This window comes from Hyperoodon ampullatus (genome assembly GCF_949752795.1).
Source record: "Hyperoodon ampullatus genome assembly, chromosome: 4".
Taxonomy (NCBI): domain Eukaryota; kingdom Metazoa; phylum Chordata; class Mammalia; order Artiodactyla; family Ziphiidae; genus Hyperoodon; species Hyperoodon ampullatus.
In genome coordinates, this window is record NC_136917.1 from 28,643,344 (window position 1) to 28,671,301 (window position 27,958).

Sequence of the window (27,958 nt, forward strand, 5' to 3'; positions counted from 1 at the left end):
AGGGTTCCAGTTTCTCACCAACACTTGTTGTTATCTGCTTTTTCACTCTAGCTGCCCCAGTTGGGGGAGGTGTGTGTCACTCTAGATTTGCATTCCTCTGATGGCTGATCGCCTCAAGCATCTTTTCACGTGCTTACTGGCCGTTTGAGTCTTCTCTTTGGAGAAATGTCTATTCAAGTCGTTGGCCCACTTTTTAATTGTGCTGTTTGTCTTTTTACGATGAAGTCGTTAGAACCTCACATTTTGGGCGCGGCACTGTCTGGTAAAGAGCACATTCCTTTTGTTATTTTTTAAGTATGTGCACGTCTGATTTTTATTTGCCCTCCTTCAAAAAACGTGTCAAGGGTTATGGAGTGTTGGGATTATAAACCATTTTAATTTTCTTCTTTATATTTACCTACTAAAAACTTTACTGCAACCGGCACGAATAAGACAAAAAAAAAAAAAGAAAAAGAAAACCGCACATGATCCACTGCTGAGCTGAATCTGGATGACAGCGGTGATTGGAGAAGCATATCTTGCCAGGTGCAGTGCAGGAAACTCTACCTGCTGTCATATCACCTGCTTGCTCCCCCTGCCCCCCATGGAAAAAGCGCTCCTGCAGTTATGTTTAATGGGCGAGAGAACTCGTGTGGGCAGGACCCCGGGGCTGCCCTGCCCCTGCCCAGGACAGGCTGGTCTTAGGGGGAGACGGGTGTCCTGCCTCACCTCATTTCCCACCAACAATGCCTTGTGGGAGGGCAGGGGGCAGCACTCGTGGCAGGGTGGGCTTCTCTCGTGGTGACACAGCTGGGCTTGAGGGGGAGCCTGTGTCCTCCTCCCCTGCTGGGACCGGCCTGGCCAAGAGGAGAGTTGCTGTTGCGGGTGGTCCTGGTGCCCGTCACCCACAGCGGGTGGCGGTGTGTTGGGAGACTGGTGTGGTCGCAGCAGAGCCGGGCTTCCAGGCACGCGACGCCCCCTCGTGAACTGTGCAGAGTGGACACACCACCCGCATAAAATGTGGAGAACAGGGCCGGGGCTGTTAAGCGCTGATGTGTCCACCGCTTCCGAATCTGGGCACCATCTGTGGTGGGCTGCGGAGCTGGCCTCTGGCCCTTTGCCTGGCCGTCGGGGGCTTGGGACAAGGAGCTGAGACCCGGGTGATCGTGTTCCGGCTGCAGGCCTCAGAGGATGGATTTGATGGCCATGCAAGATGGGTGGGCAGCAGGGACCCCCTCCGCTGCTCTGTGCGGGCAGGGGCGATGGGTGCAGGGAATCTGGGCGGGTGGGGAGGTGGGGTTGACAGGACGGGGCGGCTCGGGTGGCAGGCACACGAGGAAGGCTGGCGAGCGATGGCTGTGGCCGGTCGTCTGTCCTGTCCCCGCTGTGTCCTGTCCCAGGTCCCTGCCCCGGGAGGCCTCCCTCCCTACGCCCCTGTGCCTCCCTCCACAGCCCTTAGCCCAGCTCAGGTCCACACCCATGTTCCCAGATCATCGGGGTTGGGCCTGTCCCCCTGGGGCCTTGAGCTCCTTCAGGAGGCCCCGGGTGAGCCCCGTGTGGCTGGGTCTGGGCTGGAGGGGAGAGGGCAGCTGGCTTCTGGGGGCTCAGGTGGGGAGTCAGGCGCCAGGCCCCGGCTGTGGGGTGGGGAGCAGGTGGGAGACGGCGTGGTGGTCCATCCCGAGGGCTGGTCAGCCTGGCCGCGGCCTGGGCCCTCTGGTGCCTGCTGGTCCGCAGGGGGGTTTGTGATGACCCTTCCCCTTTATAAACCTGTGTGACCTCGGTGGTTCCCTGTGATCCCCCTCAGAGCTGTTGTCACACGGTCCCGGGCACCTGTGGCCTGTCCTGTGGACCGCGGCTTCGGTTGCCCTGCGAGGAGGAGTGACACAGGTTCCTGTGCACAGGGCGGAGGGGCCCAGGGGTCCCAGCCCGGATGCAGTGGTGACCCCGTGTGTGCCAGGACCTCCGGGGTCCTCAGCAGTCCAGCCGTGAGTGTGACCTTCAGAGCGTGGCCTTAGCTGCCGACCCGCTGCCCTGTGCGCCCAGGCATGGGGTGGTTGAGGGCAGGACCTGGACCTGGTCTAGTATCTGCCTGGGCCTCCAGGTCTGTCCCAGGCAACTGCTCGCCTCGGCTCCCGTTCCTGGGCTCGTGCTGCCCTCTAGCGCCCGCCGGGGGAGCGCCTTTGGGGAGCTAGTGGCTGCGTCTTGGCGACATGGACCCCCCCCACTCTCTACTTCCCGGTCTGGCGGGCTTCCTACCTTTCTCACTCCCCAGCTCACTTTGGGGTGGGGGGAGGTGGCCTTGGTTAATTGTCCTCCAAGTTCTGGGTCTGCGTGCACTTGGGTTCTGACCTCTTTCCAGTCCTGGAGGGAGTCTGGTCTCCTCTTGTCCCAGTAGGGACCCTTCCCCAGAGTCTGTCCCCCAAGCCTCTTCCTCATTGGGGTGGGTCACCAGCCACCCCGCTGGGCCCCCCTAACTCTCGTAACTCTTGGGACGGGCGGGGGCCTCTCCAGCCTGCAGCCTTGTCCCCTAGAGGAGCCTGATCCCCACCACGCTCTGTGCTGGATTGGCCAGGTGTGGTTATAGCCCAGGGTGACATGGCGGGAAATGAGCCTCTCTGGCCGGACCTCCTGCTCTCCTGGTTCCAGGTCCCGGCCTCGGGCAGCCCGTGGGTCACTGGGGCCTGGGTTCGCTGACAGCAGCCGGGCCAGTGCTGGAGGGACCCACACACTGCTCCCCTGCTTGTGGCGGCCCCGCCTGAGGAGGAAACACACAGGACCTCACTCACCTTCCCAGCCCCTCCCATGCTTCTGCCTCTGGATTCCAGCTGTGAGGTCAATGCCAGTGAATCTGGATGAGGCCCTGATAAGAAAAGGTTTTATTTCCGAGGCCCCTTGTTTGAAATGGGTGCTCTGGCCTCCAGCATCGCATGGGCTCTTAGAACGGGCTACCTCTGTTAGTAATTCGTTGCAGTCATTTGGTCTTTTGTGCCAGAGTGAGTGATGAAGTGGCCCCCAGGGTCCCCTTGGCCCTGCTCGGCTGCACGGCCTCTGTCCTCGGGGCCGGGTGGTTTGGGCGCCTCCTGGGGAGAAGGGAACCAGCCCATGGTGGTGATGGAGGTGCTGATGCTCTCTTGTCTCCCTTGCAGGTGTGGCCGTCTCTCCACTGCAGCCATGGGGTCCGAGGATCACGGGGCCCAGAACCCGAGTTGTAAAATCATGACGTTTCGCCCAACGATGGAGGAGTTTAAGGACTTCAACAAATACGTGGCCTACATCGAGTCCCAGGGGGCCCACCGGGCGGGCCTGGCCAAGGTGGGTGATGCCCCAGGCCCCCGTGCAGCTCTCCCCGGCCCCTGCCCTGTGCCCACCCAGGGGCAAGGGGCCCGAGAGGCACCCATTAATCTGCTCATTGAGCCCCTCTGACCTAATTTATCCATGAACATATGTTCTTTCCCCAAGTCAGGCACAGTTCTGGGCACCGGGGTCCCCGAGGGCGCTGATCCGGGGTGGGACACAGAGCATCATGGTGGGACCAGCAGCTGTCTCACCCTGTCAGGGGGGTCCCAGGGGAGTCGGTGCCGGGGAGGGCTTACATTTTGCCTTTATATTCCTACTTAAACACATTTTTTTGAGACTGTAACGCACGTATGAAGCGAGTTCAAGCATTGCGACAGGGTAGGAGGGAGAATGAGTGCCCCCTTCACCCACCCTGACCCAGGCTCCTCTGCCCGGAGCGGCACAGCACTGATTCCTCGTGTCTCTTTTCACGGAGCATCACACACGGACGTGCACGTGCGTGTGTGCGTGTGTGAACACTGGCAGATAGCATGCCTGCCTACGCCTCTTCTGTGCGGGGAACAGACCTTGGGGACGGGTGCCGAGTTTCTTCATGTGCACGTGAACCTGTGTGTGTGAGGGTCTACTCACCACATAATCTGGGAGATTCGTCACCTGATTCGGGTTCTTCTAGTTGCTTCCTGTGTGACCGGCACTTTATCTAATACCCAGCCCTCTATTATTTAAGCTGGGGGTCGCTAAGCCTTTTCTGCAAAGAGCCAGATAGTAAATATTTTCAGCTTCTTGGGCTGGACTGTCTGTGGCCACCACTCAGCTCTGCGGCGGGGGATGACCCATAACCCCACAAGCATGGCTGTGAGCACATGAAACCTGATTTATAGACACCGAAATATGCATTTCGTAGAATTTTCACCTGTCCTGAAAGTCTTCGTTTGTTATTTTCCCTCAACCATTTAAAATTTTTTAAAAAGGAATTCCCTGGTGGTTTAGTGGTGAGGGCTCTGCACTTTCACTGCCGAGGGCCTGGGTTCGATCCCTGGTTGTGGTACTAGGATCCCACAAGCCATGTGGGGTGGCCCAAAAATAAATAAATAAGTAAAATTTTAAAAAGTCAAAAAGAATTAAAAATTTTTTTTTCAAAAAATGAAAAAAAAATAAAAAACAGAAAGAATGCCGGCGTCAGCTCTGTGGCTGGACGGAAGCAGGTGGTGGGTGGTATTGGGCTGTGGGTCACGGTGGTCTGTCCCCCAGACGGTGTCTGCAGCGAGGGGACAGGTGTGCTGGCCTTCCTCTGCCCACCTCCCCTGCCGGGTTTGGTTGGCTGTGTGACATCCATGCCTTTAATCTCAGCTGTGCAGATGAGGAGAGAGGTGGGTCTGCGACATCTTCCCTCCTCTCCCCTCTCCTTGGTTTTCGTTCCTTGGGCCCCATGATAGCACACACCCAGCAGAACCTTCTCATCGAGGTCTGTGGCTCTGGAAGCCCCGGGCCTGGGTTCTTGGAGGTTCGGAGCCTCCCTCTGGGCTGGACCGATTGGCTGGGGTTGGTTGTCAGGTGGCTCTTTCCCTCAGGTGCCCCAGCTGGGGGCGGTGCGGGGGACTCTGAGGCCTGGTGCCCGTGGGGCTGGGCGTGGGGGGCCCTCCCTTCATCTGGAACGTGTCCTGTCCCTCACCTCGCTCCGCATTTGCGGGGACGCAGCGCCAGTTCTGTTTTTGGATCCACGTTGTCCCCTGTGCCAGGAATCTTGGTAACCTCGTGGAGTGCTCCATTGGCAGCACCTGCCACTTCCCCTGGCCCCTCTCCTTTCCTTCCTCCTCTGTCATCTCCGGCTCCGGCTTCCGGGCTGTTTCCAGCACCTTCTGTCCTGGGGCTGCTTTGGGTGCAGCCTCGTGGGGCGTGACCGAGTCTCCCCTGCACGCCCTCGCCCCGGCTCTGCTCCTTCCCTTTTCTTCTCCTTTTCTGGCTCCTGCCTTTCCTTTGAGCCCCCTGCCTCTGCTTTTAAGCCTTTAATTCCCGTGGACCAGTTTTCTGCTAACTTACTTGATCAATGGGAAACCATTCGGACTGGATGTTTTTGTGAGGCAGATGTTTTCAGGGCACGTTTTCACTCTGCCCTTTGTGGGTTTTTTTGGCTGTGTTGGGTCTTCGTTGCTGCGCGTGGGCTTTTCTCTAGTTGTGGCGAGTGGGGGCTACTCTTCGCTGAGGTGTGCAGGCTTCTCGTTGCGGTGGCTTCTCTTATTGCGGAGCACAGGCATGCGGGCTTCAGTAGTTGTGGCACGAGGGCTCAGTAGTTGTGGCTCACGGGCTTAGTTGCTCTGCAGCACGTGGGATCTTCCCGGACCAGGGCTCGAACCCGTGTCCCCTGCATTGGCAGGCGGATTCTTAACCACTGCGCCACCAGGCAAGTCCCCTTCTGTCCTTTGTTTGCATGTTCCATTCCACTCTTCTTAAGTGGTGTTTTCTTTGCTGTTTTCTCTCTGGCAAGGGCAATTCTCTCTGGAAGGGCACGGTGAGGGCGGGCAGGGGCTCCGGGGAGCAGCTCCCCCGCTGTCGCTGAGAGATCCTGTGGGGACAGTCACGCCGACACACACGCGTGCACCTGCATCCCTGCTCCCGTCAGGCAGGGACGGCGTGTAGGTGCCTCTAGCCCCTTGGGGCCTCCCTGCCACTGAGGGGACAGATGGGTCCAGGGAGGCATGTGCCACGGCCCTCGGTGCCCCCAATTCCTTCCGACGCAGGCTGGCAGCCCTGAGGGCTGCCAGCCTCTTTGGAGAAGGGACACAGTGTCCTGCTGGCCTGAATGAGTTCTGTAGTCGCTGGGGTCCCCCTCACCCTGGTCTCATCAGCCTTGACCGCCCTTCTGTGTGTGTGTGTGTGTGTGTGTGTGTGTGTGTGTGTGGTGTTGAGGTTTCTTTTTTCATCAAAGCTACATTTGATGGCCCCCCGACAAAAGCTCTGTCGGGCCCGGGGCAGTTAGGTCAGGGTGGACACTCAGCAGGCACAGCTGGGCCGGGGCCCGGAGCTGAGGGGGCTCTGGGTACGGGGGCCCCCACCCTGAGGCCATTGGGCTGGCGGGTCACATTCCTCACCCACCCTGAGTGTGCTCTGGGACCAGTGTCCAGCTGGGCTCCTTCCCCCTCAGGCTGCTTGGGAAGGGCTGGGGGAGGGAGGGAGCCAGGAAGGGGCATGGCTTAGGGTCCTGGGGAAGGGGTCAAGGGGCGTCAGTGCCCTCAGTGCCCTGCTGCCAGGCGGTGCCCTGGCTCTTCTTAGCCTCCAGGCCTGCTGCCAGCAGAATGGCTTTGGGTCCAGCTGGTTCTGGGAGGCAGAGGCTGGCCCCTCACTTCCTTCCCTCTAGAAGGGTCTCCCACACCTGCCCCAGCTGCCCGCCAAGCTGGCCACCTCCCTGGTGTCACGCCGTTCCCTTGGGTGTGTGGCCTCTCCATCCTCCTGGCCTTGGCTGAGTCTTGCCCCCCAGGAGCTTCGAGTGAGGGTCCGTCCAGGGCCACGCAGTCGGGATGCTTACGGGCCTTTAGGGGGCGTCCTTCAGGTGTCCTCTGCTTGGAGAGCCTCCTTTCAAATCCTGCTCTGCAGAGGCTTGAGGGTGTTAGGCCGTGGTGCTTTGCTGAGGGATTTTTCCAGAAGCTTCGTGTTCCAGACCAGTGGCCTTCTGTTCGTGTGCCTTTCCAGAACCTGCTTAGCATGTGCCTGGGAAAGTGTGGTCACATGTGTGAGCCAGGTGTCAGGAGCGTCTGTCGGGAGCATCTCCCCAGTGTCTAGGTGTCACACAGCAGAGCCCGAGGGGACAGGACTGAGCCCAAGGCTCTCCCCTGAGCGCGGAGGGCTGAGGAGTGGTCCATTCATCCCGCAGCCTGGTTAGGGAGGCGTTTCTCCAACAGACTTGGGGTGGGGGAGCCGGTGCAGGGTCACTGCGCTTTCCCCCAGGAGGAAACTCAGGCTTTTCTGCAACGAGGAGGCATCAGCCACGTAGTTAAAAGAGCAGCTCGGGGTCCCAGATCCCTCACCCCACCACCCGTTTCCCTGCAAGAACATCCCGTATCCTGGAGGCATGGGCCCTCTTCTCCTTTTCTTTTTTTTTTTTTTTTAAATATTCATTTATTTGGTTGCACCGGGTCTTAGTTGCAGCAGGCGGGCTCCTTAGCTGTGGCATGCGAACTCTCAGTTGCAGCATGCATGTGGGATCTTAGTTCCCCGATCAGGGATTGAACCCAGGCCCCCTGCATTGGGAGCGTGGAGTCTTAACCACTGTACCACCAGGGAAGTCCCCCTCTCTTCTTTTTATTTTTTGCATTTCTAGCCTTGAGTGTTTTAGTTCATCACCTGACTCCTCAGATTTCTCACTGGGAAGCTAACAAAACCGTCGACCGGCAGGCTGAGCCCAGCACCCTGTTGCCACGCCAGGCGCCCATGGCATTGTGACTGAACAGCTGTGTCTTCCGGGAGGGGGCTCGTCCCCATCTAACTCTAAATGACGGTCCTGCTGGCACTGCTGACATGGGGGCCAGGTCATTCTCTGGGGGGCCATCCTGGGCACTGTGGGGTGTGGAGCAGCCTCCCTGCCCCCACCCCCTCGATGCCAGGAGCCCCCCAAGTCCTGACAACTACAGACGTCCCCAGACATGACCCAGTGTCCCTTCTGGGGCAGGACTGCCCGGGTGAGGAGCGCTGACTTTCTCATCGTCGCTGCTGTCATTGTTACTGATTTATGTGGGTGGACACCCCCATGCGTGCTAGTCGTGGGTGGGCAGCACCCATTTTAGCAGGCAACTGGAGAGTCAGTGTTTTCATCGCCAAGCAGAACATTTCTTTGCACCCATGTGACAGCGGGATCCTGGGGATGGTGAGTGGACTTAGCCACTCCCGAGCTGTCGGCAAACTCGGGCCTCAGCGCCGTGTGCTTCCCTGGTGGCCCTGAGCCGGGAGAGGGTTCGGCCACCCCAGGGTGCATGGCTGATGCACCAAAAACGGGTTGGTTTAGTTCCTTTTCCCAGAGCTGTTGGGTGGGTGGCCCACTGGACGCCCTGGAAGGAGGTTCAGGGCTTGCAAACACCCACCCAGGCCCGTGGGGCTTGCGCAGAGGTCACCCCCGACCGGTAGAGAGGAAACGTGGAGGGGGAGGTCCATCCCCATCCGTGGCGCCCTCCGTGTCCCCTCCTGGGGTGGGGGGGGTGCCGCCACCTGCTGGGGGAGGGGCGTGGTGGTGCCTGCTGGGGTGGGGGCTGCAGTGTGACCTTCTCAGGCCTCCTCCCACTTGGAATTGTCACCCCCCACTGCCTGCCCCCCACCTCCTGCCTCTGGGCGGCTCACCCAGCCCCGCTTTACCCTTATTACTGTCCTACAATTTCCTTCTTCTCGCCGGGATTTATCACCTGCGCCCTCCAGTCAGGACTCAGACCCTCGCCTGAGTCCTTTGTGTCCCCATGTCTCCTCAGCACCTAGAGCTGCGATCGCCCCCAGTAGGTGTCACTGGAGCGAGTGCGCTGGAATGAGTGTGCACTGTGGCACCAGGGTCTCTGCTCTGGGGCCTCATCCGCGCGGAGTCCCGAGCCGGGCACATGGTGGCCAGAGGGCGCGGTAGCAGAGCCCCCGGGACACAGCGAGTGCATCCTGGGCCGAGGGGCGCACACAGCCCAGCCTGCCCACGTCTGCTCACTCTGTGATCGCACACGTCCTCTGGGGCCGCTCCCACCTCTCCAGGCCCTGGCCCTGTGCAGAGGCAGGCACAGCCCCCCACCCTGCTGCGTGGTGCCCAGATAGGCCTGGCTCCGGGTCTCCTGGGAGCTTGGTGACACGGACAGGGGGTGCTAGGTGCCCCCAGGCTCTCCCTGCCCCTCACCCAGTCCCGAGTGGCCGAGCCCAGGGTAGGCGCCGCTGACCACCCTCCCGCTCCGTCTCGCAGATCATCCCCCCGAAGGAGTGGAAGCCGCGGCAGACGTACGACGACATTGACGATGTGGTCATCCCGGCGCCCATCCAGCAGGTGGTGACGGGCCAGTCGGGCCTCTTCACGCAGTATAACATCCAGAAGAAGGCCATGACGGTTGGGGAGTACCGACGCCTGGCCAATAGCGAGAAGTACGCGGGCCTGGGTGGCGTGGCGGGCAAAACGCCAGCTCGGGGTGCGGAGGGAGGGGCACACGCAGCCCCCACAAATCCCTCTCTGTGTGCCCTGGGTGGGCCTCAGCACCCCCGGTTCACAGTCCCCCAGTTCTTAGGGGCAAAATCCAGACCCTCACCCGACCCAGGGCCGTGCTGTCCACCTCACGCTGCCCTCAGCGCTGGCTGCGGGGCTGGCCCTTCAGGGCCTGCCTGTGTCCCCTGTCCCCAGAGCGCCTCCCCCCTCCCCCAGGACGTCTCGGCTCTGACAGCACCTCCCCAGAGAGGGGCTCCCTGGCACGTCTCCCCAAGTGACTGGTTCGCCATGGCACACTCGGGCATGCACACACACTCCCGGGAGCTCACGGGCGCGTCGTGGGCACTCATGGCACGCGGGCACGCTCCCTGGCACACAGCACCGCTGTTCACTCCCCCTGTTCTGTGTAGCTCCCAGCCCCCCTCAGTCGCTGAAATCGTCTGTGCATCTCTGGCAGTCTCTTTTCTCTCAAACAAGCGTCCTGTAAGGGCAGGCGTTGTCTGTCCCCTCATGCTCTGCCCCTGGCCACCACGGTGCCTGTCGGTGTCTGCAGGGTGGTAGGAGGACAAGAACAGTCAAAACCCAGGTCCCTCCTCCGGCTCTCGTGGCCCTGGCGTGCGGTCTGACCTGGGGGCCCTGGGCCCCGATAGCTGGCGAGACGGGACCCCTGGGCACCGTTCCAGGCAGGGCTGCCCCCCCGCCGTCCATACACCTCACCGCCTGGCAGTCACCACAGCTCATCCGTGGGCTCCGGGGCCGTGCCCTTGCCGGGAGGGCGGGTATCTGAGCAGAGCCCTTCCCTTGGTGTGTCCGGCAGGTGCCCTGAGCCCCACACGCTCGGTTTGTCCCCAGGTACTGCACCCCCCGGCACCAGGACTTCGATGACCTGGAGCGCAAGTACTGGAAGAACCTCACCTTCGTGTCGCCCATCTATGGGGCTGACATCAGTGGCTCCTTGTACGATGAGGTAAGTACTGAGGCCCCTAGGTGTCCCCGTGGATGTGGAGGTGTGGAGGGGGGCGAGCGGGCTCCACCTTGGACCACAGAGGCTGGGATGACACGGAAAGCTCCACGGGGCCTTCTGTTTGGGCTCTGGTTGCAGGCACGTGCCAGCTTAGGATGAAAAGAAGAAGCCAGAGGTTTGTAGAATCTTCCCTGCCAGGTCATAGTGCTGCCCCCCTGCCCTGATCCCACGCTCGGCCGCTGACCTAGCGGCCTGGCCACAAAGCGGTTCTAAAAAGATGACATCGAGCATTCCGTCCCTTCTCCCAGGGGCCTCTCTGAATTCTCGGTTGTTTGAGTGCTTTTCTTCTCAAGTTTCTATCACTCCATCTTCCTGGAAACCTGGAAGCCCGAGTTCTCAGCCTTCCAGGCCACCCCTGGGTCCACTCACGTCCAGTCCCTGTGCTGGGCTGGCAGGACCCCGCTCCTTGGCCTTTGGGCCTCTGCTGCCCGCGGCCTGTCCAAGGGCAAGACAGGCCCTGGTCGAGGCTTGATGCCGAGGTTCCCGAGGGTGCTGGTGTCAAACGGAGGGAGGTTTGAGTGGGATCGTGTTTTGCGGGGGACAATTTATAAATATTTATGGGACCTCGGATAACCCTGGGTTGGATCTACCGGGGTTAATTTCAAAGCTCCGAAGCCTGACTCTTTCCTGGGTGTGTGCTGCATGGGGTGCCCTGGGCTAGGACCTGGCCCTCTCCACTCCCCGGGGGCCCCCTCTGCCTCCCTGTGTGCTGCCCCCGGTCGTTCCTCTGAAGGTCATCTGGGGGGAAGACTCTTGTCCACTCAGCCCTTCTCCCCTGAGGGCAGCACGGAGGTCGGGGCAGGAATAAAGTCCCCCTCTGAGAAGGGTTGGGACCCTCCTTGGTGCCCAGGGGAGGAGCCTGTTAGAAGAGGCGGCTTGTGATTCCCAAAAGGCGTGGGAAGCAAACGACTGCCGCTCAGGTCCCAACACCAGTCACTGCCAGTGTTTCGCTTCACCGGCTTCACGGAGCCCAGCTGACCTGGGCCCGGACCTTCCACTAGTGGGTCCGCTTTGTGGTGCATGGTGCCGAGGGCGTTAGTTTGTTACCTGGAAGATGCAGGTCAAGCTCGAAGTGAGCTCACCCACTGCCCCCAGAACCACAGGGAGACGCCCTCGCCCCGGGGGTCCAGACCGAGTTTGCCCCTGTCCTGCTACCTCCTTCCTGGGCCTCGGTTTCCCCATCAATAACATGGGGCCTGGCGGGTGCATGGCAGTCCTTCAGTGGGCGTGTCCCGGACCCTGAGCTCACATTCTTGGCCTTGATCCCAAAGGGTCAGATGACCTGCAAGGCCAGGCCTTCTCCCAGCGAGCACGCAGCCCCTGGCAGCAGGGCTGCGCCTGCTCAGAGGTCGTGGCCGCAGAGGCCCTATCGCACGCGCTGCAGCCCAGGTCCCTAACCGGCGACTCCCGCTGGCACCCGCCCCTGGGTGCACCTCGCTGTCTCCCGGCTGCGCACCTCTGAATGCCAGGATTGGTCACCTTGTTCGTGGCAGGTTTTGTGGTTATACAGGTGTGTTTTAGCACTGTGGGCCAGCTCGCCCTTGGGCTAGTGCAGAAGTTCCTGGGTCGGGTTGACGGGGGCCTGGTGGGGCTGTGGCCCCAGGGCTTCCTGGGGCCCGTTGCGGCCTGTCTACTGCTCCCCCTGCTTCTCTGCTTTCTTCGAGGGCCTCCAGGCCCGGGGAGAGGGGCCAACCTCCAGGGCCCCCATTTCCCACACCAGGCCACCGAGGCCCGGACCACCCTCCCTGGCAGCCCAGGATCAGTGCTGGGCCTCCAACCCTCTCCGGTTTCATTGTGTTTGCGGCTCCTCCTGGAAGCTGCTCGGGCAGGAGGACCGCGGTGGGTGTCCCTGGGGACACGTCTGGTCTCTGAACACAAGGAGGGCTGTTTCCCCTGGGCCTCTGCAGGCAGGGCCTGGCGTGGTCCCGGGCAGGAAGGCACCTCTGTTCTTTTTTTAAAATTTAATTTAATAAATTTATTTTTGGCTGCGTTGGGTCTTCGTTGCTGCGCACGGGCTTTCTCCAGCTGCGGTGAGCAGGGGCTACTCTTGGTTGTGGTGTGCGGGCTTCTCATTGCGGTGGCTTCTCATTGCGGAGCACGAGCTCTAGGTGCGCAGTTGCAGCGTGTGGGCTCAGTAGTTGCAGCACACAGGCTCAGTAGTTGTGGCTTGCAGGCTCAGTAGTTGCGACTTGCGGGCTCTAGAGCACAGGCTCAGTAGTTGTGGTGCACTGGCTTAGTTGCCCCGAGGCTTGTGGGATCTTCCCGGACCAGGGCTCAAACCCGTGTCCCCTGCATTTTCAGGCAGATTCTTAACCCCTGCGCCACCAGGGAAGTCCTGCGCTTCTGTTCTTTAAACACCACGTTTAGTCCTTAGAGAACCAGGCGATTTCCCCGCAACTCCAAGCGGGGACGTCGAGGCTCCGTGGCTGGGAAACTTGCCGAGTCCCACTCCCTGTGTCCAGTCCCAAGCAGGTGTTAGAATCTAGGCTGTCTGACCGGTGGCCCCAGCTGGCTATGCCCTGTGACCTCGGCCAGCTGTCCTCTTGACTTGGCCGCAGTGTGGACCTTGGTGCCTGGGGGTTGGTGTTGCCCAGCTCCACCCGCCAGCCCGATCCCAGCTTGCGGCTCTGCTGCTCGGTTTATGGATCGTGAAGGGAATTAGACCCCAGCAGCCTGATGGGATGGAATAACTGAAGTTCATGTGCTCGTGTACAGGTGGGTGTGGAGTCAGACGCCTGATTGTCAAATGAACTGTCCTTTTCCATGGAGAGTTTTAGAAAGTTAGTGCTAGTTGGATTGGTTTATTTATTTGTTGATTATCAGACTTACTGTTTTTTTTAAGCATTATTGAGATATAATTCACATACCATACAATTTACCCATTTAAAGTGTGTAATTCAGTGTTTTTTTGTATATTCACGGAGTTGTACAGCCATCACCACAGTCAATTTTAGAACATTCTTATCATCCCCAAAAGAAGCCCCATCCCCATTAGCAGTCACTCCCATCTGCCTCCTCAGCCCCTGACAATGACGAACCCACTGTCTGTCTCTGTGGATTTGCCTGTTCTGGACGTTTCATATGAATGGAATCACACACTGTGTGTCCTTCTGTCTCTGGCTTTCTCACTGAGCATCGTGTTCTCAGGGTCTGTTCACGCTGTAGTGAGTATCAGTGCTTCTCTCCTTTTCATGGCCAAATAATATGCCACTGTATGGATGGACCATATATTCTTTATCCATTCACCAGTTGATGGACATTTGGATTGTTTCCACTTTTTAGCTATTAGGAATAATGTTGCTTTGAATATTCACTTACAAGTCTGTGTGTGGACATGTGTTTTCATTTCTCTTGGACAGCTATCCAGGGGTGAATTGCAGGTCACATGGTAACTCCGTGTTTAACTTTTTGAGGACCTGCCAGATTTTTTCCAAAGCAGCTGCCCCATTTTCCATTTCCACCAGGCAAGCATGAGGGTTCTGATTTTTCCATATCCTCACCCACACTTGTCATATTCTGTATTTTTTATTTTAGCCATCCTGGCGGGTGTGAAGTAGTATCTCATTGTAGCTTTGATTTGCATTTCCTGGTGGTAATGATGTCGAGGGTCTTTTCATGTGCCGATTGACCATTTGTATATCTTCTTTGGAGAAATGTCCATTCAGATCTTTTGCCCATATTTAATTGGGTTATTTGTCTTCTCATTATTGAGTTGTAAGAATTCTTCATGCATTCAGGATACAAGTCCCTTACTTGATAAATGATTTGTGAGTATTTTCTCCCGTTCTGTGGGTTGTCTTTTTACCTTCTTGGTTGTGTTCTTTGAAGCGCGGCAGTTTTTATTTTAATAAAGTCCAATTTTTCTGTTGTTTTTTCTTTTATTTCTTGTGCTTTGGGTGTCTTATTTAAGAGTCCTTTGCCAATTCCAAGGTCGTGAAGATGTGCCCCTATGTTTTCTTCGAAGAATTTTATAATTTTGGCTCTTACATTTAGGTCTATGGTCCATTTTGAGTTAGTTTTTTTATATGGTATGAAGAGGGAGTCCAAGTTCATTCTTTTTCATGTGGACAACCAGTTGTTGCAACACTATTTATTGAAAAGGCTATTCTTTCCCCCACCGTGTAGTCTTGGTGCTGGGTGGGGTCCTGAATAACAATAGTCATAATGATCATTGTTGTTACTGTTTTAAATAGGTATCTTTTTTAGGGCAGTTTCAGATTCACGGCGCAGTCGAGAGGAGGGGACAGAGGGTCCCCATACGTGCTTTGCTCCCCTGCGCCCTCAGCCTCGCTCTCTGTCAGCGTCCCCACCAGAGCCGTGCGTTTGCTACATTGATGCCTTGTCCGCGCGTTTGTTACATTGAGTCCCTTGTCTGGGACTCTGATCCCAGGGTCCGTAGTTGACATTCAGGTTCACTCTTGGTGTCATACCTTCCATGGCTTTGGACAAGTGTATAATGGCAAGTATCCGCCATTAACGGTGTCATACAGAATAGTGTCACTGCCCTAAAAAGCCTCTGTGCTCCAGCTGTTCATCACTCCACTTCCCCCAAGCCCTGGCAGCCACTGATCTTTTTACTGTCTCCATAGTTTTGCCTTTTTCCAGAATGTCCTATAATTGGAATCATACAGTATATAATCTTTTCAGATTGGCTTTTTCCACTTAGTCACATGTAACATCTTACGGAAAAACCCAAACGAACTTTTTGGCCAACCCAATGTTTACGGGTCCTCCGTGTCTTGTCATGGCTTGACAGCTCATGTCTTTTTAGATCTGAATAACATTCCATTGTCTGGATATATCATGGTTTATCTAACCGTTCACCTACTGAAGGACATCTTGGTTGCTCCCAAGATTGGGCAATTACGAATAAGGCTGCTGTAAACAGCCGTTGCAGACTTTTGTGTGGACATAAGTTTTCGTTCGACTCCTTTGGGTAAATACCAAGGAACGTAATTGCTGCAGCGTATGGTAAGAGTATGTTTAGTTTTGTAACCTGCCTTCCGGAGTGGCTGGAGCATTTTGCATTCCCACCAGCAATGAATGAGAGTTCCTGTTGCTCCACATCCTCACCAGCATTTGGTGGTGTCAGTGTTCTGGATTTGGGCCATTCTTATCTGTGTGTGGTGGCACCTCATTGTGGTTTCGATAATGCATTTCCCTGATGATGTGGAGCATCCTTTCATGTGCTGATTTGCCATCAGTGTATCTTCTTGGGTGAAGTGTCTGTTCAGGTCTTTGGCCCAGTTTTTATGTGGATTGTTCGCTTTCTCATTGTTGAGTTTTAAGAGTTCTTTGTATATTTTGGTTAACAGTTGTTTATGTTTTACAAATATTTTCTCCAAGTCTATGGCTTATATTCTCATTCTCTTGAGGACCCCAAATTTTTGTTTTTAAATAAAAATTCAAAAATTGGAGGCTTGTCCCTTGAGAACCTCTGGCTTTGCTCTCCCGTGCTGCCGACGGTTGTAGTGATGACCCCACGAAGGGCTCCAAGGCCCAATGCAGGCTCGGCGGGGCCGAGGCAGAGCTCAGTGGGTGAGCCTGCCCTGGGTTCTGGAAGAGGATTTGGGGCTTTGGCGCCATGTGTTTGCCGTGCCTGACCTAGTACAACAGTCTCCTTGTACTGAGGGGAAACTGAGGCCCAGAGCAGAGAATGACTTGGCCCATGATGAGTTATCGCCCAGCTTAGTCTAGACCCTGGGTCCCCTGTCCATGTGGGCTGGATGGGGGCGGGTGGCAAATGGACAGGGCTTTGGGGAGGCGACTGGTTGCTGGTGCCCCCAGTCTTGGGCATCTTCCACTTGAGGCGACCCTGGGCTTCTCGTGCTCGCGGTGGGGGTCTGATCGTGGCCCTCCTCCGTGTCCTGGGCTCTGGCCACAGCTCACCTTGCAAAGACCGACCTGCCAAGTCGGGCCTAAAATGTGGATGCGGTGGGTGGCACTGGGTGGATCTGGGGCATGCAGGAACGCTGCTGTGCACTCAGCATCTCAGCAGCCCCGAGGCTTCCCCGGGGACTGGAAGTCAATGAAAGCATGTTTTACGAGCTCTTATGACAAGATAAGGTTTGTTTGCTTGTGGCGTTAGGAATAGATGAGCCTGGTGGGTGGGGATCCCTCCCTCGTTTGCCTGGCTCTGAGTGCCGTCCCCGTCTCCGCTGTGGGAAGGTGCGGGAAGGCCTGTCTGGCACGTTGCTGGGAGCCCCGCTCGGCATGTTTTTCCTCCTTCTGTGTCACTGACTTCAAGGCACGTGAATTATTCACCACCAACCGTGGCCACAGCGTGGCCTTCCCCGCCCATGATTCACGCACAGCTCAATGTGGGATCCAAGGGAAGCCTCGCCTGACCGCCTGGCCCGGGGCAGGGGGCCTGTGCCTGTGGGGTGTGCGCAGCCCAGGGTGGGTTTTGGACCCTGGGGTGGGCGAGGCTCGGAAGCAGGCAGGTGTGGGGCAGAATGCTGTTTGGGCCCTGGGCAGGGGTCACACCATGGCCCGGGCTCGGAGGGAATGACGCAGGTGTCTCACTGCCGGCGTCTGGGGGCGAGTGACGGTGGGGGAGGCTGGGTGCCTGGGGTGGCCGGCAGGCTGACCGTGTGCTCGCCGCCATGCAGGACGTGGCCCAGTGGAACATCGGGAACCTGCGGACCATCCTGGACATGGTGGAGCGCGAGTGTGGCACCATCATCGAGGGCGTCAACACCCCCTACCTGTACTTCGGCATGTGGAAGACCACCTTCGCCTGGCACACGGAGGACATGGACCTGTACAGCATCAACTACCTGCACTTCGGGGAGCCCAAGTCCTGGTGAGGGGCGGCCGCTGCTGAAGGGGGCAGGGCTGCCCGATGGGTGCGGATGGTGGGGAGGCCTTGCACGTGGCTCCTGGGGCTGCACCTGGGGCTGTCGGGCGGGGCAGGCAGAGGTTGGGGTGGGGGGCTCCACCGGCCCAGCCCCTGTTAGATGAGGGCACACACGCCCCCCAGAAACGTGCTTCCAGATCCCCGGAGCTTGTGGTTTGTGCTCAGAGCACCTTACACTGAACGTGGCTGCTGCCAGGCTTCCGGTAGCGCCTCCCAGGGCCGCGGGCCTGGGGAGCGGGCGGCCTTGTGCCTGAGCCTCCCCTCACCTCCCTCTTGGCCCCCAGATTGGGGGGTGGGGTTAGCTGTTTGCAGGGTGTGGGCGGGCATGCTGGGCCCTGCAGGGCACTCTGTGAGCAACGGGTCCCCCAGGCTGGGTCAGATTGCCAAGGTGGTCGTGTTCTGGAATCTCCCAGCTGAGCACTCACCTGACACGCAGCTTTTGCCAGGGGGCCAGCAGGAGGCCGTCTTTGTTCGCTGTGTTTTTTTTTTTTTTTTTTTTTGCGGTATGCGGGCCTCTCACTGCTGTGGCCTCTCCCGTTGCGGAGCACAGGCTCCGGACGCGCAGGCCCAGCGGCCATGGCCCACGGGCCCACCTGCTCCGCGGCATATGGGATCCTCCCGGACCGGGGCACGAACCCATATCCCCTGCATCGGCAGGCGGACTCCCAACCACCGCGCCACCAGGGAGGCCCCTGTTCGCTGTGTTTTCAGCAGAGACTTCTGAGCTGGGGGCTTCGCATCGCCCTGCCTCTCCCCAGCTGTTAGAAGGTTCTGTTGTCACAGTAATCATCGCAGCTCAGGGGAGCAGAGACAGGTGTTCAGCTCAGCCAGTGAACCCTCACCTTTGTATTGGGGGGGGGCCACCCAGCAGGGACCCAGGCGGACCCTGGCCAAGGCGCCCCTGCCTTGTCCCAACAGAGAGCTGAGCCCCACGTGGCTGAGCCTGTGCCTGCCGGCCTGGGGGAGGGCCCCCTACCCCCTTAAGTCAACAGGGACATTCTGGGGCCCTTTGCTGCGGGGCAGGAGCAGGCCCTCTGAGCAGCAGACCCGGGTGGGAAGCCAGGTCTCCCTGTCGGCCGTCGGCCGTGTGACCACCCTCTCCTCGCCTCTGCTGTGGACCGAGTGAAGCCCCTGCCCCGCTGTCTGGCAGCGGTTCCCACTCAGATGGGCAGGGAAGGCTGGGGACATGTGTGAGTTTCCCAGGGCTGCTGTAACAAAGGACTGCAGATCTGGTGGCTTTAACTCAGCTCACATTTATTCTCTGACAGTTCTGGAGACAGGAGGCTGACTCTGCCTCATGGGGCTAAATCTGGGTGTGGGCAGGGCTGGTCTCTCCGGGGGCTCCAGGGGAGCATCGGTTCCCGCCTTTTCCAGCTTCTAGAGGTGCCACATCCCTGGTTCGCAGCCCCGTCTTCCATCCTCACAGCCAGCAGCGCAGCATCTCCCGTCTCTCTCTGCCTCTGACCCTCCCGCCTCCTCTTATGAGGGACCCTGTGATGACACCGGGCTCCCCGGGGAATCCAGGGTCATCCCTGTCTCAGGGACCTTAACTTAATCCCTTCTGCAAAGTCCCCTTTGCCACATGAGGTGATATGTCCACAGGTCTCGGGATTAGGCCGTGGCCATCTTTGGGGCTGTTATTCTGCTGGCCACAGGCCCTCTGGCCTTCGCGTGGTGCTACTTTGTGTGTTTGCTGGGATCCTGTTACAATTCCACGGGCTTCCTGTTTTCAATCCACTCCTCTCCCTTTTGTGGCCTTCTGTGGCTTTACGTGAGCCCTTGATCATTGGAACCTCTGTGGGGGAGGTATTTTCCTTTGGGGAAAGATTTGGAGAGAGATTGACGTATTTGGTGATGGTGGTTGAACAAAGGCCTGAGCGTCACGCCTGCAGTGTGGTCCTGCGCACCGAGTGGAGGGGTTTCCTGGTCAGGGTGCTGTCCCCAAGCTGCCCGGGAGGCCCCAGTGACTGCGTGGCCGCCCCATCCCCCCCGACTCCTCACGGCAAGGCTGGGCTGGGACTGCATGGAGGCCCCAGTCCAGGCCTTGTGGGAGGGGCCCTTGCTCTGCGCCAGGCCCACACCTGTGGGGTGCAGTAGACCTGCCCCTTCCCTGGGGGCTCTGCCCACCGCTCCGCACAGCAGCGTCCTCCCCGTGGGCCTGGCGGGCTGAGTGCAGGTGAGTGGCCTTCAGGCTCCCCGTGCAGATAGAGCCGCAGGCTGGGGCTGCATGCGTGCGTGTGAGGGTGTGTGTGTGTGTGTGAGTGAGTGAGTGTCCGAGGGGGTGTGTGTGTATGTGAGTGTATGTTTCTGCGTATATGTATGTGTGTGTTTGTGTTTGTGTGTGTGTATACAAATGTGTGTCAGTGTATATGAGTGTATGTGAGTGTATACACGTGTGTGTGTCTGTGAGTATGCATATGAGCGTATGTATGTGTGTGTTGTATAAGTGTGTATATGTGTCTCAGGTACCTATGTGTGTGTATGTGAGTGTGTGTTAGGTATCTGTGTGTGTTGTGTGTGATGTATATGTGTGTGTATGTTTGTCAGGTATCTGTATGTCTGTATTGTGTATATAAGTCTGTGTATATGTGTGGATCAGGTACCAGTGTGCAACGAGTGTCAGATATCTGTGTGTGTGTGTATTTGTCAGGTACCTGTGTGTGTGTGCGTGCATGTGTGTGTGTGCGCATGCGCACTGCTGGGCCCAGCTCGCTGGCCTGGGCCGTGTCTCATGGGGTGGGATGGTGGTGGGAGGGACGTCTGCCCGGGTCTCTGAGTGGCCGTGTCCCAGTCCTGCCCCAGCGCGGCTGCCCCGAGGGCCGCTAGATGGCGCTCCCGCCCTTCCCTCTGGCTTGGCTCTGTGGGCTGCTGGAAATTTCCCAGGTTCTTTCATCCTTTTGTAGACTCCTCCGAGCGGCTGTGGCAGTGGTATTCCGAAGGCCCCCTGGAAGCAGCAGCAGGGGGTGAGGGAGCCTCTGCCCTTGGGCAGTGGGAACTCTTAGCCCTGGGTTTGGTCAGGGCCGCCCAGCCAGAGGGGTCCGAAGGGGAGAAAACCCACCTTTTCCTTAAAAAAAAAAGGAAAGAAAGAAAACAGAAAAAGTAAGCAAGCAGCCGCTGCTGGGTCCCCGCACTTGCTGGGCAAGGAAGGTTGAGCTTTCAGATGCAGGCCTGCCTGGGGATGGGGAGGCCTCGGGAGACTGGGGCCCTAGTGTGTTCTCTGGGGACACGTGGCCTGGGGGGGCAGGGAGGAGTGAGCGGCTGGGGGCCTCTTGAGAAGCGGCTGGGATCGAGGGCAGATGGAAGACAGTGGGACTGGGTTTGAGGAATGTCCCCCAGAGACAGGATGCTGGGAACATGAGAACCAGCAGCCCCCGGGTGACAGGGCCGGCGCCTTGCTCCCCTCGCTTGCCTGTCCCCCAGGGCAGCCCGCAGCACCCCTGCCCCCTGAGCTGCACCCCTGGTTTGCTCGGGTGGCCCCTGCTGTCCACCCACCACCCGCCTCCCCCTGCCCCACAGCCCGATTCCTGAGAGTGCTGGGGAAGCAGCCAGAAGGGTCACATTGACCACAGTGGTGATTCCTTATGGGAAGAACATTCCGGAAGGCACTTGACCTGGATCTCGGTTTCTGGTCCTGAAGGGGTGGGATTGCACGTGGGGGTCCCTCATCATGCCCGAGTGAGGCCACAGGGGCTCCGCGCCACCTGCCCTGTCGTCCCACCCCTGGTGCCCGGCCAGCTCAGCTGAGCCACCGTGCTGGAGCCCTTCCTGCTCTCTCCCCGGGACTGGGGTGGGGACCCCAGATGTTGGCAGGACACGCCATGCTCGTCCTTCAGAGCGACCACGTGCTGGCCGTGTCTGAGGTTGGTGTCAGTCTTTCCCTGCCAGACTCGGACCCCATGAGGGCAGGGCCCTCGGTGTCCCTCCCCTCCACCCAATGTCCCCATCACCAGCAGGGGCCTGGCACAGGGTGGGGATGGACGCTGTCAGGAGACCAGGGTTCTGAGAGCACAGCGACCCCGTAGCCCCTGGGAGCCCCTGTGCACGGAGGTTTACGTCGTGTGGAGGCCGCACTCCCTCTTGGGTCACCGTGGACCTCTGCAGGGGTGGGGTGCGGGGGCTGGTTTGGTGTCCTCTTGTCCCTGGGCTGGGGGTGCAGGGAGCCACTCAGGATCCCTGGGAAGGTGGTGCCCCTGCTCCCTGCCTTTCCCTGGGCCCTGTGGGGCGGGGTCTCCGGCAGAGCCGTCCCCACGTCTGTCTCCCGAATCACACCGTGCTCTTGTGTCTGCAGTAGCTTGATCGCAACCGTTTCGGGGTATTTCAGTAGCACTTTTTTTTGGAAAGTGTCGACTTACTCAGGTTTACGGCGTCTTCTGGAGCCTTTCTGGGTCTGTTGCTACTTTGGTGGTGTGATTTGTGTGTCAGAGTGACGCTCACAGCCTTGTGTCGATAAAAGCATGGAATTTGCTCCGAAAGGCCGGCATTGTGCGGCGCTCTCTGGCAGCAAGGCTAAGAATATCCGCAGCACGTGAGGGCTTCAGATCCCTTTAGAGACGGGTATTTAAAATAGACCCAGCCTTGCAGTGGCCCGGACGGTTGGTCATCGAGGCCAGGAGGTCGTGGGCCTGGGGAGGCAGGCAGAGCAGCTCTGCCTGGTTCAGGGTGCCTCCTCCCGCAGGGCCGGGCCTGGGTGCAGGGCACCGGGCTCAGCATCCAGAGGACCCCCTTGAGCCCGTGGGTGGCGCTGGGTCAGCCGTCCCGGGGCTGCTCCGTCTGCCGGGCCTCCCTCGATACCCACCCCTGGTACTGCCCCTTTGGGTCCCTGTGGGCAGCATGTCACCAGGAACTGTATCCATAGATGAGCGTGTGACACACCCACCTGGGGTCGTTTCACGCTGTTGCCCAGACGCAGGGCTCTATCCACACGCAGCAACTGCCGTGTGCCCACATGCGGGTGGGTGGAGGACATGCCACCAGAGGGCCCCAGGACAGGACAGACAGTGTTCCCCGTGGGGATTGTCTGGGCCGTGACCTTGGCCATCAGGCAGGTCCTGCAGTTGGTTTTCTCTCGGCTTCCCCAGCCCCTCCCACCCTCTGGCTTCTGTTGGCCTGGGTGTCAGGTGCCTCAAGGCGGGGGCAGGGGAGATAGGGTCTCTTGGATTGTGCTCCCACAAAGGGCACGGAGCCCCCCTGGCTCGTGAACAGTCCTGGGGTGTGATGGGTGGATCCCTGAGGGCAGTCGGTGGAGGGGCTGCTGGTGAGGGGGCCGGGGAGCCTTTTCCAGAGCTTCTCTCCCTCCCTGACCTTTAAGAAGCCTGAGCGCTGCACCAGGGTGCATTGAGAATTTCTCCTTTTGATTCCATTGCACCTGCAGTTTTTCTTCGGCATTTTCACTCAGGGGCTTTCACAGGAGAGGGAACGGGCAGCCTTTCTTTTGCTGCCGGGAAACTTGACACCCAGCAGGCAGTCATCTCGGCCTGCACTTGGTACTCCGGAGGTGTGCCTGCGCGTGTGTGAGTGTGTGTGCATGCGTGGGCATGGGTATGTGTGTATGTGCGCACGTGCACGTTTGAGGGCATGTGCTCCCTGCCGTGGGGCACAGGAGGGGCATGAGCTGGTGTGCAGATGTGGCCCAGCTCCTGTGTTTCCTGCTCTCTCTCTCTGGCTGCAGCTTGGGAGAGAGGCTGGGCGTGCTGGGCTCAGGATTCAGGGGTCTATTGCTCCTTCGGGGGCGGGGTGGGGCTGCTTGGCTGCTCCCTTCCCCCTTGATGGGCACCCTCCCAGCCCCTCGGGACCTCCCTGCAGGCCCACCCCAGGCGGCTTCAGCCCACTGCCCAGACGTGCTCCCTGTCGGTGTTGAATAGTCACCCCAGTGAGCCCCAGGGGACAGGCGCCTCCTGCCCTCCTCCCGGCCACAGGCTCCCTGGCTCTGGCTACAGGTGGCACTGCTGGACCACAATGCCAGGCGGCCGCCAGGGCCTCTGCTTTGTCCCTGGTGGCAGAATTGGGAATTCTGGTGATTGATGGAGCCAAGCAAAGCGACCGCAGGCAGCAGCTCCGAAGGCCCGTGGTGGAGAGCGCTGGTGACTCCCGGAGGAGGTCCCTGGGTGACCTCGTGGCTTCTGAGAGCCTGGCACGGCGGGGAGCAGGGGCCATTCCCTGACTCAGGTGCGGCCCCGCCTTGCCCCACGGTGGCGGGAGGGCTGGCTGGGCACCATCTGGAGTGGAGATTGGTAGGAGTGTAACGGCTGCACAGATTGGCTTTGGTAACTTAGCTTCCCAGCACTGCACCCCATCCCCTTACAGGATGCCAGCGTGAGATAGAGGCGCTGCCTCCTTTCCTCCTGGGTCTCTGGGGAGAGAGGCGCCGCAGCTCAGCCAAGCAGCTTCGCTCAGCAGCTCCACATGGCCGCAGCACCTGGGGGGCCAGGGGAAGAGACCCACCGGGATGATGCAGGGAGTCTCGGTGTGTACCTTGTGAACACACTGGGGAAACCAGCAGGCTCCTGCTTCCTCTGCCCTGCCTCGTGGGCCATGGTGACCAGAAATCCAGCAACAAAAAGAATGTTTTTGAGCAGAGAGCTCTTCCTGAGAGCAGACTGCCAGAGAGAGAGTACAGAGGTGTTAGGACCCCTGTTTATTAAAAGACAACAGATAGGTGGCAGGGTCCTGCTGTCCAAGGCCCCGAGCTTTCTTGAATCTGTTTGCGGAGATACTGGACCTAGCAGCCCTGGCGGAGTCTGTCCTCAGTCCACGCAGCCTTGCCTGAAGCTGCTTGTCGGAGGTTTTATGATGGCGGTGGTCGTGTCTCTGCAGAAGGATCCTCCTTCTGAGAGAAGATGGCTGTTGTCCTAAACAGCACGACCAGCCGAGGCCTGTCTTCCCGGCTCGTGGGTCCTTGGTCCGGAGCTCGCTGTGCACTCACTGTTTGACGCAAAGGGCTGTGGGCAGCAGGGGGCGCCTTCTCCGTCACCTCTTTTGATGGTGGCTCTGGCCACAGCAGCAGGCCTGCTTGTCGTTTATTCCCTGTGTGCCTGACCCGTGTGCCCACTGCCTCCTTCCAGGGTGCATGGTGACCTTGGCGTTAGGGTGACCAGCGCAACTTTCCTAGCTTTGGAGCCGGAAGCCTCGCATCCTGGAAACCCTCTCAGACCCGGGGGGACCTCGGTGCTTGGTCACCCTGGAGTGTGCACGCTTGTGCACTCGAGTTGCGTGTGTGGCAGCATACATGCATGCATCTAGTCAGGAAAGGACAGTGTGTCTCCTCACTCAGGCAGTTCGTGAGTCTGGCCTCCACAGGGTCCCGCCCACCACCCCTGGGGACCATGCCCAGAAGACTGGAGACCTGGCGTTCTGCGAGGTGACCGAGAGCCCCTGCTGGGAGCTGTCTCTTCCAGCTGGGCTTTGCAGCCGCGCACACACCCTGGAGCTCAGCAGCACGGGGACGCTGGCGCAGCGCTGGGAGAAGTGGTTTAGCACATGCCCAGGAGGGCCTGAGCACCCAGGGGCTTATGGCAAGCACAGCCGTGTTACTACCCCCCCACCCCGGGACCCCTCCCCGCCCTCCTCATAGAGCCCTCGGTCCGCTCTTGTCGGGACCACACTGTCGTCCCCGATGCCAACAGCCCAGCCTTTCTTCTTGTCAGGATTGTGCCGGAAATCTGAAACCGGAAGCTGGCTTTGGCATTTGAAAATTAACTCCTGATGCTGGAGTCTCAAATTGGGGCATCGTGTCATCAGGCTATGAGGATAGGATGGCATCATTAATTAACCTGGCGGGTGCGACAACAGGCAACTTTAGAGGATTTTTGTGCAGCGTGACACAGCATGGTTTGAACCACAGATCAGCCCAAACATCTGACTGCTTCTTGCCAGCCTCGCCCGCACTAAACTCAGTAGCCTGGTGCTGCCCCAGCAAAGCCAGACAGTTGCGTCAGGTGACAACCTGTGCTGCGTGCAGCTCGGGGCAGATCGTGGACCTGGGAATCCCAGTGCTCCCCCAGGGGCTCCCGCTCACCGGGCAGCAGGGTCCGTTCTGCAGGCTGCCTCCTTGAATCTCGCAGTGCTGGCGGGGACAGGCACAGTTGGTGTTCGTTCAGGGAGTGCAAAGTGATTTTAACATCACGCTCGGCAGAGGAAGGTCAGCCTTCTGCGAAGGAAAATCTCACCATATGCTCTCCTCCAGAGCTGATGAGGCTGAGTGGGGGGATCTGCTGATATTCCCAATGATCTCATGCCTTGCCGTGAGCCTGGGCAGCCGGGCAGCAGTGCAGCTGATGGATTTGGAAATTGGCTTCTTGGTGAGCAGGGGTGGGAGGGTTCATGACGGAGGGTGCCTGGTGCAAACGGTCCACTGTTTCCTTGTTCCTTCTGTGTTTGTCACAGGCTGGTCTGTTTATCCACTGTTTTGGTGGTGTACTCCCTCTCTCTCTTTTTGAAAGAGTTTATTTTTCAGAACTGTTTTAGATTTTACAGCAAAACTGAGAAGACAGTACAGAGAGTTCCCATGCACCCCACACCCAGCCTCCTTATTAGTTTACATGAGGCTGGGACATTTGTTGCAGTTAATGAACCTTATGGGTACATTCTTGTTGACTAGGGTCCTGCTTCATTCAGTTTGCCTTGTTTGTCCCTGGTGTCCCCTTCTGTCCCAGGACCCTGTCCAGGTCCCCTGTGACATTCAGGCATCCCATCTCCTCGGGTTTCTCTGGGCTGTGATGGTTCCTCAGGCTTTCCTTGTTCTTTTTAATTTTTTAAAATTTATTTTATTGAAGTATGGTTGATTTACAATGTTGTGTTACTTTCTGCTGTATAGCAAAGTGATTCAGTTATACATATATATGTTCTTTTTCATATTCTTTTCCACTATGGTATATCACAGGGTATTGAATATAGTTCCCTGTGCTATAGAGTAGGACCTTGTTGTTTATCCATTCTATATGTAATAGTTTGCATCTGCTAACCCCAAACTCCCAATCTTTCCCTCCCCGCCCCCACCCACCCCCGGCAGCCACCAGTCTGTTCTCTATGTCTGTGAGTCTGTTTTTGTTTCACAGATAAGTTCATTTGTGTCGTATTTTAGATTCCACATACAAGTGATAGCATATGGTATGTCTTTATCTTTCTGACTTACTTAACTTGGTATGATAATGTCTAGTTGCGTCCATGTTGCTGAAAATGACATTATTTCATTCTTTTGTATGGCTGAGTAATATTCCATTGTGTATATGTACCACATCTTCTTTATCCATTCATCTGTCGATGGATATTCAGATTGTTTCCATGTCCTGACTATTGTGAATAGTGCTGCTATGAACATAGGGGTGCATGTATCTTTTTGAATTAGAGTTTTCTCTGGATATATGCCCAGGAGTGGGATTGCAGGATCATATGGTAGTTCTACTTTTAGTTTTTTGAGGAACCTCCATACTGTTTTCCATAGTGACTGCACCAGTTTACATTCCCACCAACTGTGTAGGAGGGTTCCCAGACTTTCCTTGTTCTTGATGCCCTTGATGGGTTTGAGGAGGACTGTGGTCAGAGATTTTGTAGAATCTTCCTCAGTGGGAACTTGTCTGGTGTTTTTCTCCCACAGCTGGGGCTCTGGGTGCCGGGAGGAGGACCACGCATGAGGGGCCATCTCGTCCATTGTCTCGGGGTGCCTGCCGTCAACAGGGCTCATCACTGCTGGTGTCGACCTCGGTCCCCTGGCTGAGGTCGTGCTGCTCAGGTGTCTTTACTGGAAAGTCACACCTCCCCCCTTTCTGTACTGTCCTCTTTGGTGTGTACTCTTTCTTTCTTTTTTTTTTTTTTAATACTTCAAATTAAAAGGAAAGAGAATAATTAACAGAACAGCCCAGTACCCAAATCGGACAGATGTGGACGATCTGGCGTCCTTCTGTCAGACAGTTTTGATCTCTTTGCTCCTCCCTCCAGCTGGGCAGTCTTAGTTCTCCGCTGCTGCATAGCTGATCCCGTAGACAGATGGCTTGAGGTGACCGGCTCTCAGCGCCCCTGCATGGGCCTGCTGGGGCCTCAGTTTACGGCCTCAGAGGCAGAGTCGAGTGTCGGCGGGCCGGACCCGTACCCGGAGCTCTGGGGAAGGTCCATTTGGTACCGAGGGTCCCCTCATACTTGGCCCCTCTGACTTAGGGACCAATGCCTTTCCAGGGCCCACCAGATTAGGTCAGGCCCACCCACCAATTATAGGATCTGCTGATTTGGGGCCTTAATTATAACAGCCAGATCCCCTCCCAGCAGCACCAAGAGGGATGTTGGAATGACCGAGAGCAGGGATGTGAGCCTCAGGGGCACCTGAGGACTGTGTCTGTCATGGTGTGTTCCCTTTTCGGTAAATGTTTTTATTCTAAGACGTTACATGGTACAGAAAAATACATGAAATATTGTACGTGGCCGAAAGATGGATACATACATACAGTTTATCGAATGACTCTCCAGTCAACGCTGCTGAGAAATGAACCCCCTCGTTTTCTGTCCTGGGCCCCATTCCTTTGCGGCCCTTTGTGGGTTCCCCCAACCCCACAGAGCTGGGACCGTCCTCCTGCTTCTGATGGCCCGTGTGTCACTGCTTCTCTGGGCCGTTTTCTTTGTGTGTCTGTGTCCCTGGGAGACACGGCTGAGTGATGGCTGG

At 58.0% G+C, this 27,958-nt stretch overlaps 1 protein-coding gene across 1 annotated transcript in view; it reads left to right on the forward strand.

Moving 5' to 3' along the window:
* Nucleotides 1–351: 351 nt before the first annotated feature.
* The window catches only part of KDM4B (lysine demethylase 4B), a 103,087-nt gene continuing 75,480 nt past the window's right edge, over nucleotides 352–27,958 (forward strand). The window contains exons 1-5 of the mRNA XM_079701954.1: nucleotides 352–525; nucleotides 3,126–3,291; nucleotides 9,194–9,369; nucleotides 10,280–10,394; nucleotides 17,063–17,256. Of these exons, the coding sequence (XP_079558080.1) occupies nucleotides 491–525; nucleotides 3,126–3,291; nucleotides 9,194–9,369; nucleotides 10,280–10,394; nucleotides 17,063–17,256 (686 nt within the window). The 5' untranslated portion in view covers nucleotides 352–490. The remainder of the gene's footprint in view (nucleotides 526–3,125; nucleotides 3,292–9,193; nucleotides 9,370–10,279; nucleotides 10,395–17,062; nucleotides 17,257–27,958) is intronic.